Source organism: Aristolochia californica, unplaced genomic scaffold (assembly GCF_029961685.1).
Source record: "Aristolochia californica isolate CCGP_79_NKW_82.1479 unplaced genomic scaffold, dmAriCali1.0.hap1 SCAF_8, whole genome shotgun sequence".
NCBI classification, from domain to species: Eukaryota; Viridiplantae; Streptophyta; class Magnoliopsida; order Piperales; family Aristolochiaceae; genus Aristolochia; species Aristolochia californica.
Genome location: NW_027182279.1, coordinates 629,166 through 641,528, shown reverse-complemented (window position 1 = coordinate 641,528; position 12,363 = coordinate 629,166). Strand labels below are relative to the sequence as shown.

At 37.6% G+C, this 12,363-nt stretch overlaps 2 protein-coding genes across 2 annotated transcripts; both read right to left on the bottom strand.

Annotated features, from left to right (window-relative positions):
• Positions 1-2,493: 2,493 nt before the first annotated feature.
• On the bottom strand, positions 2,494-4,866 carry LOC137939464 (uncharacterized). The gene is made up of 5 exons (XM_068784732.1): positions 4,417-4,866; positions 4,146-4,195; positions 3,749-3,836; positions 3,137-3,253; positions 2,494-2,718 (listed from the first exon to the last, which is right to left on the bottom strand). The coding sequence occupies exons 1-5, from the start codon at positions 4,861-4,863 to the stop codon at positions 2,665-2,667; spliced, it is 756 nt and encodes a 251-aa protein (XP_068640833.1). The 5' UTR covers positions 4,864-4,866; the 3' UTR covers positions 2,494-2,664.
• A 486-nt stretch (positions 4,867-5,352) lies between these two features.
• LOC137938984 (synaptotagmin-2-like) lies at positions 5,353-11,703 on the bottom strand. The gene is made up of 9 exons (XM_068784128.1): positions 11,087-11,703; positions 10,108-10,982; positions 9,557-9,798; positions 9,254-9,272; positions 7,749-7,951; positions 7,322-7,431; positions 7,038-7,136; positions 6,083-6,536; positions 5,353-5,995 (listed from the first exon to the last, which is right to left on the bottom strand). The coding sequence occupies exons 2-9, from the start codon at positions 10,941-10,943 to the stop codon at positions 5,907-5,909; spliced, it is 2,052 nt and encodes a 683-aa protein (XP_068640229.1). The 5' UTR covers positions 10,944-10,982; positions 11,087-11,703; the 3' UTR covers positions 5,353-5,906.
• Positions 11,704-12,363: the final 660 nt, after the last annotated feature.

Here is a 12,363-nt window from a genome sequence, read left to right as displayed (position 1 = left end):
GCTGCCCTCGTTTCGGTAGTTCATCTCTAGTAGCAGAAGTCTCAAACCTACTGATCATCTAAGGGGATTCAGCAATTGCAATACATTATCATTTTCACTCAAATGATTAAGTTGAGATATATAGCTAATTAAATTCCCTCTTTTGGGTTGATCTATCTCATGGAAGCATACCCTTCGATCAACAATTTTTTTCTCGGGTCAATTGTTTCTCCGCAATTTCTTGGTGCTGGGAACAACTTCCTTTTGTAATTTCAACAGCTAGGCTTCCCCCCCTCCCTCCTCAACTTGAATATTCATCAATGGAAAAGTCAATGACCATTAAAAAAAAAAGGCACACCCATGGGATACCCTGTCCACTGCCTCACTCTCCAGCCAATCTGCTGTGGTTTCGACCCTTCAAGGGACAAGCAACCATGAGATTGGAAGGCCAGAGCAATTTAGTTTCTTGAAAAATATGCTCCAGACTCCAATCACAGCCTTCTTCACTATCAAGCCAGAGAAACAAGTTTTTCTAGACACCTTCTACTATAATATTGAAATAAGCGATATGGCTTAACATCTTAATCCCTGTGAAAAGTGCCATTCTGTCTACTTCAATGGCATGTTTAATACCATGAAGTGCAGAAAAGTATGCAATATTGGAACAAAGAAACATAATAAATATGCATGGGACCTTCTCCAGAGTGTACAACGTAAAGAAGCACACTAGATTAGGAGAAAAAAAAGTCAAACATAGAAATGTTTTTGGAAAGACCCCCAAATTGACATCCCACTATAGAAATTATATAAACGTGGTCATGATGGCCTAGCCATTTCTTCGTGTTCAGGAAAAGATTACCATCTAAACCACCGGCAACAAACCTCCTTGAGGACTTTCTCGAATAATCTGTGTCCAGAGCAATGGCCTTGATGGGTAATTGTATTCAAACTTCAACGTCCCATCGGTAAAAAGACTGTTGATGACAACAGATCCATCATCTGAGCAGCTCGCTATGAACTCACCTTCTCTGTCAAAACTTTGGTCATTAACAGTAGCAGCATGAGCAGGAAATTCCTTGACCTGTATAAAAGACGGAATTCGTCACTCTGCATCTACGGAAATTTAAATTAAGCCTATCTTAGATATAGTCACGATAGAAAGCACCACGAAACAAAGAAAAATAATTCCCAGAACCCATTTCATCTAAAGCATAAAACCAATGTGAACAATTTCATCCTGATTCCCTAGCCCGATCATCCGCTCAGCCACAGAGATACAGGAAGCTGCATCGTTAGAAAGTAAAGAAGGAATGCTCCCACCCATTCTCAGGTATTTCAGCCTCGGTTCGTCCTCTTCTTTTCCTCCTCTTCCTCTTCTTCTTCTTCCTCTTCCTTTTCGTCATCACCGTCGACGCCATTCTCTGTCTGACAACCACCCATCTTCCTCCCCCTGCTCGTCTCTGTGCAGACCGCAGAGAGCGGCCAAATTTCGCGCGAAGATTTGTTCAGGCTACTTTAACTGGACTTCGAATCGGCGAACTACCCTAACTCGCGCGAGCCACCCTACTTGAACCACTTCTAATGGGTCCACCTACAAAAGTAAATAAAAATAATTAGATATCTCCTTTTTAAATTTCATATCTTACATGAATCACCATAAGCTTAATTTCCCACCTAATTAACAATAAAAATAAGCCTTAGTCATGCATGGATAAGTGAATTATCACCAAATAATAGGGTTTTGCATATTTGACAAAACGATTTGCATCATAGGTGAGTTACCCTGGATTTTTCGGTTTTCATCATCGTAAAAAAATAATAAAAATAACTAAATTTTCCAAACTCTCAACCGACTTAACTCATCTAAACTGATCGATCTCAAATTTTTGGTTTGTTGGAGACGAACCCAATACCAAACTGAGGAACCTTGAGTCGAGTGGTTCTTAATCTTCGACAATTAGTGTAAAATTAATTTATACAGTAATAATATTTATTTAACCTACATAATGATAAAGATAAAGATAAACATAGTGATATATATAAAGATAATGATAGATATAGTGATAAAGATAATTAGTGTTAGAGATAGACTCAAATTATAGAGTTGTCTCTGTGTAATTTTATAATTAGTTTACACCTGATCGTTAATAATTACGGTAATATTATTCTTTATTCCTAAATTCTATACATAAATCATCTTTATTTAAGGTTTACACTAAAAATTATATAATTAACAAAGTCATTGTCTTATTTAACATAATCTTTAATATCAATTTCAACTTATATATTATTTGCAGGGAAGAGAAAAAGTAAGGGTTTCATCTCTTCTTCTAGCATGGGTCAAAAGAGAAAGGGAAAGAGGGGAAGCCTTTTTTCAAATATATTTTCGCTTGTAAATCATATGATAATGGCATCCATAAGGCCATACTCGTATTTAAGAACTAACAGTTTTAATTCACTTCAGGACTCACCATAAACTGGAATTCTTTGCCTAAACTGAGATTTCACAACTTTGAGAACACAGAAACCACTCCAAGATCAAGAAATATGTTATAGACTTAGTGTTTTGGTTCAATATACATAAGAACTATTCACAAAAACAAGAGAAAACTGAAAATCAGATGATCCCCTTTGCATCATATTCATCAATCATACGAGCAAACAGTCACTACTGAAGTGAAGGGATTAAGAAGGAACATTTGCTGTTGTAAGTTTCTCTTGTAGCATCGCAACTCGAGCCTGCAAAAAAGAAATTGTGTAATAAGATGCAGAGTAGGATATGATGATTGATGAGGAACTTGAGGAGGCTTCGAAGGCAATAATAAGATCAGTCGTTTCAGATATATCATAAACATGAAATTTAGCTCAATTCTGAAAATGGGTCTCTTCAATCTGGTGAAATTTGTAGGTCTGAGTTTCACAGAGGAGAAAGAAAAGGCAGGTGAAGCAACAGAAAGCGTGGTAAGTACCTTCATTGCCAGGGTTTCATTCACTGAAGCAACAAATACAGGACAAAGTATAAAATGATTTTTTTTGTTTGAGTTAATTTGTATTCTTTGATACCACTGGAGAGGGGCTGAAGGGGAAGATAGCTGCAAGTCGTTCTGTGTTTATGATTTGATAGAATGACTGATCAAAACGCTTTTTAGAGAAGAACCTTGAATGATTTTGATCTGCGAATGGATGGATCGATCTGTAAAGCTATGGCATATGCCTTCTCAGCAGCATGACAGTCATTCATGGCTAATAGAGCATCACCTTGGCAAATGTAGGCCTGCAATTTGAACAGGTTAATCTAATCAGTTATTAATTAAGTGGAGCAAATTTATGAAAAATCTCAGCAGCTTAGTAGCAAATCTGCTGCAAAGAATCCTTCAACTTCCAATACTCTTCCAATCAACCTGTTTAATATGTAGAAAATATTCAAGTTTATAGGTCCTGTTGTCTCCCACTTGGATATATCATAAGCAGCACTAACAATGATTTCAGGTTAATTTAACCTGACTATTCTCATCAGATGTTTCAGTGTATCGTAATTTGCTTCCTTAAATAACTTCCAATTGACACTTCCTCAAAGTTTTACCACTAGCTCCTAAAATCTTCTTCATTCATAACCACCCAGAAGTATCAAAATTTTCTTTTTCGCTTTTGCCTTTTTTTCTTTTTTGGAGTATCAAATTTGTGAGAATTTTAAGAAAATGGATGAGGAGCACATTGTTTCCTCATCGGCATATAAGAACAGCTCACTAGTTAACAAAGTGAAAATCACCTCTGGATACTGAGGATCTATCTTTAATGCTTCTTCAGAGTCTACTAAAGCTCCAGCATAGTTTCCAATCAACAATCTCACAGCAGATCTGTGAAGTAAAACTTCCTCATGAGTAATGAACAGGTAGCCTGAATTTAGACAGAATAATATTTCACCAATGTTCTACTTCAGGAACAAAGATTAGTGTGCCAAAACAATAAACCTAGAGTAACAAGGCAAGTCATAATGTACCAGAAGTATGGCCTTGTATAAATATTCTAACCAAGAGAGGCCTGAAGGCCATAGAAGTAAAATTTATATTCAGTCACCTGTAACTAAGAATGGCAAGCATTCCGAAATTCTTTAAAAAGATTATCTTCTCCTCTATTGTCAAAGACATGGATAAAATATCACAAACCTGCATTTGTATACAGCATGCAGACCCCCTGAAGGTTTAAGATCAATGGCCTGCATCCGTGGTAAAATGCAGCATCAGTAGAAATTTCCCACTTATTAGCTAACCAAATTGCAGAAAGAATTTCAAGTAGAAAACACAGTCATCACAGCGTTCCTATTCACTCCAGAGCTCCACCGAGTAATCCACCAACAATTTGAACAAGAAAAAAAAAAATTGCATTTTAACCCAATGAACGCCCAACAGCCCAGAATCAGATGAAGAGAAAAATCACCTCCGAGAACAAAGCCTCCGCCTCCGTGAAATTCCTCTTCTCCATCTCCGCCTCCCCTTTCTTCCTCAAACCAAGAGCCTTAAGACTCTTAAAAGAATCAAAACCACCTGCACCAGGACCCCCACAAACATCCGCCAACAGATCAGCAGCACGAGCTGCGGTCCCACAGTGGCCTACGATGTACCCATCCGGCAACACGGCGATATTCGGCCCCGCACCACATCTACCCAAACAACCACAGGACTTGACGGTGAGATTCGCAGGAGCAAGGTCGGAGAGGACTTGGAGGATTTCCCTGGAGCCCGATCTGTTGCATGTTCTATTAACGCAGACCCTGATCTCGGTCTCAGCTTTGACGAGATGGGTTCGTGAGAGGGTTTTGCAGGAGCGAGAAGACGGAGCTGTTGAGCGGTAGAGATGAGTGCCGCTCACCAGAGCCGCGTTCATCTCTTTATCTGTAGTCCGTAGAATATCTTCACGGTTCAGTCAACTTAAAAAATGGAAGAAGATGACTGGCAGTTTAGTTAGTTACCAGTACGAATGGTAAAATGCTTTCAGCCTGTAAAATTTGTTTACTTCTGACGTGGCTTCCTATGTGGCGTGCCACATAGGAAGGTATTTATATCTCTCATAAGTTAGATTTAAAATACAAATAATTAATGTTATATATAAATAATTAACTTAGTTTTTATTATCATGACTTAATCTCAAGCATTCTATTAAATAACTTAATTTCTCTTAATTAAATAAATGGAATTTTAATCTCTTTTGATTCTCTACTTATTCTTTATCTCATGCATTTGTGATTAATGTTCATTTTAGATTTATAATAATAAAATAAAAATAAAGATATAATTATAAATATAAAAAAGTAAATAATTTTAAAGAAAAAAATGTTGACTGAACTGGAATGTAACATCCTTTCCCTCATTTTTCTGAATGAAACATCAGCAAAGTACCTCCCTGAAGTCTGTAGTCTGAAGAGCTTCATGGGATAAAAAGAAAAATACAGTTCAAGCACCAAAGATAGACCTGAGCAGTTCTGTCTTCACAGTTCACACCCTTTACTGAGAAAGCAGTATTGGCTAATAAAAACTGTTTACAGTGAATTCTACAAACGCATCAAAGCCATGAAAACTATATTCTGACTCTATGTGAACAAAGAACAATATACAAGAGGTCAAAACTCTGCCGCAAGGATTACATTCCTCTGCCAACTTCATGAATATACAGTTCTGGACAAGATCCTGTCCCCCCATCCCCCTCAAAAAATAAAAAATAAAGATACTAGAAAATGGTCACCTTGCAGTTAGAAGCAGATCAGTTGCTCTCCTGAAGAAATCAATTGCAATTGTTTTTTTCACGTCAAGTTATAGGAGGATTGAGATTCCACAATGGCAGCCTGGGAATGAAATAAGAATGTGATCATTTTATACTTGATTCAACAGGAGCATCTGATTTTGGCCTTCCATAGGTACTGCACCAGCAATTCAGGGATTGAAAAAACTTGATCCACCAATGTTGATTGAAATCAGTAAAGCGATGCCTGTAACCACACCGAGCCAAAATGTTGGTGACCCTGCCAAAAAAAGATTTTGCAATAACATGTTAGAATAGATGACCATAATGACCACTAAGAATAAGGAAACCACCGAAAGACCGATACCTCCAAAACCTTCAGAACGGCGTCCGGATTCAAGAGGCACAAACTCAGGACTTCGACCACCTGATATTGTTATTGTCGATGGCCGATTTGTAACCTCAACTGAAACCTTTGAGTTTCCAGTTTCAGATTGTACTATGCCTTGAAATTCCTCACTGACAAGCAAAGCTGCTAATACGTTTATCAGAGATTCTGTCTCAGATTCACCAGCAGGTTCATCTTGACTCTTTGTGTCCGACACTTCAGGTTCATCTGTATCCAGACCTTCATCATCAGACAAGTCACTATCCAAGGGAGCTACCACTGTAACATCATCTTCTTCATCTTCTACATATGCTTTATATGTAAGTCGGAGTAGGATTTCTCCAGAAGAGCCCCTCCTAAATAGTCCCCAACCTCCTTGCAAGGCTATGATTCTATCAGTAGGTACTGTATCTTGGAGAGACTCCAGGTCAACCTGTAAAAAAAACAGGAGAACTAAGAAAAAAAATGTAGTATCCAGGGAAGAGTATCTAGGTGCTGGGCAATGTTCAAGATGTTCCACTCTCATGAAAGAAGAGATCACAATGCCTAAAAATGGGATGACTAACAGCTCATTATTTTATTGGCAAATTTTCGCTTGGAACATTGTGAAGAACAAAATAGACACTGTGTCTCAAATACTAAAATAAAAGTTGTATGTCAAGCTTTGTTACAAGGAAGCATCTTAGCACAACTATGAAGGTCTCCTTTTCCAATTACTAAGATCAATGATATAATCTCCTTTTCATTTATCCGGGAAGGGGGGTTGTTTGTTTGCAACCTATATTCTAAAGTGAATAAAAAAGAAGAAGATGGAATGCATTTGGTGTTAAATAGGATAAAATTGTCTGCTTCATACTGATATCCACTTCACTTTAACCACGAAGTGAATAGCCCAGTCCACAATGATCAACAAAAATATAGTTTTGTAACCTACCTCAGCTGTCCCAATTGTGAAATCTGTAAAACCAAGAGAATCTTTTATTTGGATGGCTAACTTCTGTTTTCTAGGATTTGCCACAAGCATATGAAAATCCTGCATTCAGCAGAAAAAACATGAGAATTCAGTTAAGCCCCATTGGGATCGTGGGTCTAGAGAGGGTCTAAGGACTTTCAGTGCACTACTTCCAAAAAAATTGGATCTGAGGTTTCTCGCTACACTATTTCTGCATCGCATGAAAATAAGATGAACTAAAAAGGAACTGGATGGAGAAGCTTTACTTGATTCCATATAGGCTCACCAGGCGGCCCAATAACCGTTGTCTGGCTGTTCCTTTTACTCCGAATAACTTGATCACCCAAGCTTAAAACAACATATGGATCTGTTTTCCCTGAGAAATTCCAATAAAACAAATCACAGAAGATAAAAAATAGCATGTTCAAGATATATAGCCCAAAAATAACAGATTAAGGGGGTTCACTACCTGAGGTATTATGCTAAAAATTACACCAAAAGACCATAAATTGGACCTAGTTCTTTACAGAAGCACCTTAGTGTTTGCAGTTCATCACTTAGGGCAGTGGCTGTAATGGATGTCAAGTTGGTTCTTCACTCATAGATTATGATAAACAATCTGATTGAAGATGGATAATGAATCCAGGAGGTTCAACAGATATGGGAATATAATGAAACAAATAGAGTGCATACCATAGATATAGGCTAACTTCTGAGCATCTACAAGAGTCACGGACAATTCACCAACAAAATCTTTATTCTTTTCCTGCGATGCACCAGTTTTAAGATCAGCAGGAACAGGACCAACTGCTTTGCCCTTTTGGAAATCAAGAACAATCTTCTTTGGACGAACAAAGAGTCGAGGGAGATCCTCAGTAAGTAGTTTTGTCAAGAACCTGTGAAGATATAAACAAAAGTTGGTGCTTAGGAAATTCAAAAGGAAGCGACCGATCAAAACAGGACCTGAAGATGAATTTTTCTTCTTGGAGAAATTACAACACTAATAGAACAATCAATCCTCAAATAAGAGAGTTCTCCACTCAGACCAAAGAATAGAGATCGACAGTATCACAAACACATTAAAGTTATCATAATTACGGAAACTTCTCGACATGTTATTGAAATATAATGCATCAATGCAAAACACCAACAAATAAATTCAGAACCATGATATGTACCAGAGCATGGTTTTAACTATTAAAAATGAAACTTCCCCCAGAAAGTAGATGAATGCAGAGCTTCCATTTACTGGAGAATTTTCAAGATGGATTCCAATGTTCTCTAAGACTGATGAAGTATATTCAACACTTCATCATTCCAATAACATAGGATGAATATTTTGAGCCATAGAAAACAGATACTTCTGATAACAATTCAAAAGTTCTCAGGAGATTTGTTAATGGCAAATTCAGTACTTTTCTAGATTCTTTTCTATAATTTGTTTCTGTGATTTCAGGGTGAAATTAAAAAGTGATACAAACTAGTCATCCACAAATGCCAATGTTTTTCGTTTGAATACTAATAGCATGTTATTAAAAACGGAACTTACAAAGTGCTAAGGGGAGTTAACATTCACAGCGAGATGTTGAAGACACACCCTTTCTTCCAGTTGCAACTATCTTTTGAATGCCAAGTCTTTTAAAACAACCATATTGTAAATATCTTTAATTTAAGAACTTAAAAAATGGAAAAATACCCTATTTTAATGCATAATGTTTTTTTTAATTAGAAAAAAAATCTAAACCCTGTAGTCCTCTCCCAGTATATATTTTTCTTGGCCCAAATCTGACATAGGAGTGTTCCATTCAAGAACTTCAGAATCTAGATGTACATTTTTTCTCATAACTCAGTTAAACACTGCTGAGATTTTTTTATTAGAACCATTAAAACAATGAGATAGAATGCATTAAATAAAGGAAGAAATAAATCTAAATAACAAGCAACTACTCTAAGAGAACTGCTTATCAACAGTGTGACATCCAAACGGAATTCAGGCTTCGCCCGCACCTCATAGAATACAAACATGGACTAATTAAGATCTTATAGTTTCTTGCTGCTTGAATCCATAAGGAGGAATAAATACAGATAAAGAACAAGACTTTTAGATGAATGTCTTTACAAAAACAAAAGACTGGAAGAAAGCAACAACTCCTGCAAAGGGTAAATCTATAGGTAAATGAAAGAAGCACTGAACTTACATTGAGAGAACAGGAATTGCTGATCAATCGAAGTCCATAACATGCAGAGCAAATAAAGAGATAAAAGTAAGTCTAGCAAACTTGGTTCTGGATAATAATCAAAGTAGCATGAAAAAATAATCAGAACATTTTCCTTAGTGGTACGTGAATAAAATATTCTCCAGGTGTTAGTATTAGTCAAATATGCTGCTGGCACAAATGAAATAATCCTGCTGGAGAGTTTAAGACGAGAGAAGTCACAGTAGAAGGTCGAATGTTTGAGAATAAAAAGCTGTTCCACCAGGTTATCAAATTGATACATACCCATGAGATCGAACAGACGGAAAGGTGACAACTCAAACTTGATCTTTGGAAGGGAAACAAAAGCCAATTGTACAGCCCCTACCCAAGGCTCTGATGGTATTAATCGCAACTTCACCCACAGCTCCCCATCAATATCAAAATCTCGAACACTAACAGGTACAGTAATTGGAATAATTCCAAATTTCAGTGAGAGCGATAGTAGCATACGAGCACCACCAGTATAACGAAGGCCTATTTGGTACCTATATAAAGATAATGACTCGGTAAAGTAAGGGTGAAAGTCTTATTTCAATATATCACCAAATAACCAATTCGAAGAGTCCACTTCTCTACACTAATACAAAAATAAAATAAAAAATAAAAAAAACAAAAAAAAGCAAAGCTTCCTGACACAAGCAGAACGGTTTCAAGACTACTTGTTCAGATAGGCAGGTTTGGCAACAGCATAATCACCATAGTAGAAACACTGACAAGCTCCAGACAATAATACAAACAGATAAAAAGAAAGTTACTGATGCAGCACTATTAATGAAATGATTCAGAAGACTCACTGCAAATCATTTACACGGCGTGAAGTCCTCCTCTCAACATTCCTTACCGACAGAGGTTCCTCTCCCAATGAAAACTGCTTTATTTCAACTCGCCGAACATAATCAGGTTTTTTAAGATTGTCAATGACAGGCTGAAGTAACCCTATGATCCAATTTTCCAATCCAGACCTATACACCTTCCATAATTTTCCCAAAACCATGTTCACCCATTCCACCGATTCTTTCCTTTGTAGATCTTTCTCAAGAAACAAAGAAAAACTCGTAGGCACTTGCGGCCATTGACCTGGCTGTGAATTACGGCCAGACTTCTTTTTCTTCCTTGATGTCCAAAGCTTATCAAAGACTACCCCAACAAAGAAAAAGACCACAAACAAGCCCACAACACTTCGGTTAATGGCTGGTGATGGGATGGGGTGAATCACCCCTAGCTGAGTTCTCAACTTAGCTACCAGAGGATCCTCTTGGAAATTAGTGAAGCTAGATGACAGACGAACTGGCTCTTCAGGTGAATCGCTCGATTCACCATAATCAAATTCATGAGCTATCTGTCGTGCAACTAACAATTTCTGGGTATCCAAACTTCTCCTGGCTGAGTCAGAAAAATCAAGATTTAAATTGTGATTTTCGCCGTCCGTGGGAAGCATACAAGCAGTACATTTCCACCTCCTGCGATACTTATGAGTTGAAATGATTCCAAAAAATTCCCTGCCAAAGTGACTATCAATGAGATAGTTTCTTCCGCGGCCTTCTGTATTCTTCTTGTACAAAAACACAACAGGAGACTCCGCGCTAGCTTGTGAGACCGTCCAGCGCACAGAGGTCGGTTGCAAAAACATTTAAAAGACGAAAACCAGAAGCCCAATTTCCAAGTTGACCTGAAAAAATTTAATCCCAATGATTCGATAAACATAGGAGAGGAGCCAGATTGGCCTTTTATACAACCGTCAAGGAAACCAGGTAAGTCCACAATGCAAATTACCACCAAGCTCCCCTCCAGCTTCGCGGACAATAGGGCAAGGCTCCTTCGAAATCACCAACCGTTAAAAAAACATTCCCGTGAAAATCATAAAAGTGAGATAATTCATCAACCAGAAGCCTCACACTTCCAGAATTCCGCAAATTCAAAAGGCAACAAGACCCAAAAAGTAGATATTGATCCTCGATAGTTTTGGACTGAGATACACCGATTTGCACGATAAAATAACACAAATCTCATCAAAACATCCCGTCTACGATGCCAGCAATCAACAACAAAGCAACTTATCACGCTACTCCTCCAACTTCCAAACCCACTCCCCCTCCGAATTCCTGAAAACCCAATCAAAACCAGACCCAACGGAACCAAACGAGCAGTACAAGCAATGCGCCACCCCGCACTTTATCCTCCACAATAACCGAATTCCCAAACGTTTTCAGCATGGAAAATACACAAGTTTTCCCCAGCAAAAGCCAGTCAAATAAGAAGTTTGAATTGGACTCTTTGACGAAGAGTCGGCGAAGAAAGCGAAACAAAGCCTTCTCCGCGGGGGTAGGGGGAGGCCGTACGCGGCCGTGGGAGTTGTAAATGAGGAAAGGCTGCCGCGCGGAAAAAGATTTGGCGAGTGACGAACAGAGAAATGCCATTCGCGCTGTTCCGATCACGGGCTATGGCTCGGGCCTCTAAAGCGCGTTGGATAGAAAAATTTGGACGGATGCGTCCGTGGGGCGCTGGCGGTCCGAACGAGTGGTACTTGCGTGTCAGGTGCGCGCCACTGAACGAGGAGGTCCTCCAATTTGTCGTGGCCCACGGTTAGACGTGTGGCTGTATACACATATGATAAAAAAGAGATATATTTTTATATTAAATATAGAAATAATTTTATTATTAATATAGGTTGTTTTAATGAGTAAATAGTAATGATGGTTCTAATGTAGTTTAATATATATTATACCTGTCAGTCTAATTATTATTTTTTAATTAATTAAACCTAAATACGTCAAATCCTGCATATGTAATCGAATAATTTTACTCGTTTAATTTTTTTAAACGAAACGGAAATTGATAATACCTATTTTATAACCATTTACCCATTTATTAATATAATTTATTTACATACCTATGTCGGAAGACCTCGTTATGTATTTTTTTATTAATTTTTATTATATTCATATATTATAAACCTGTGGTTATTTTTTATATATTTTAAGACTTTTTATATATGTATATTAATTGTATTAATTTTACACTTAGGGTTTAGGGCTTAGGTTTTAAGATTT

What these genes read in the sequence shown, in the direction of transcription:
- LOC137939464 (XM_068784732.1), bottom strand. Translation starts at nt 4,863, where the DNA reads ATGAACGCGGCTCTGGTGAGCGGCACTCATCTCTACCGCTCAACAGCT. An exon ending in CGGAGGCTTTGTTCTCGGAG is followed by an intron (nt 4,196 to 4,416) that starts GTGATTTTTCTC and finishes CCACGGATGCAG; the next exon opens with GCCATTGATCTTAAACCTTC. An exon ending in TAGATCCTCAGTATCCAGAG is followed by an intron (nt 3,254 to 3,748) that starts GTGATTTTCACT and finishes TTCAAATTGCAG; the next exon opens with GCCTACATTTGCCAAGGTGA.
- LOC137938984 (XM_068784128.1), bottom strand. Translation starts at nt 10,943, where the DNA reads ATGTTTTTGCAACCGACCTCTGTGCGCTGGACGGTCTCACAAGCTAGC. An exon ending in CGCCGTGTAAATGATTTGCA is followed by an intron (nt 9,799 to 10,107) that starts GTGAGTCTTCTG and finishes ATCTTTATATAG; the next exon opens with GTACCAAATAGGCCTTCGTT. An exon ending in GTGAGCCTATATGGAATCAA is followed by an intron (nt 7,137 to 7,321) that starts GTAAAGCTTCTC and finishes TGCTGAATGCAG; the next exon opens with GATTTTCATATGCTTGTGGC.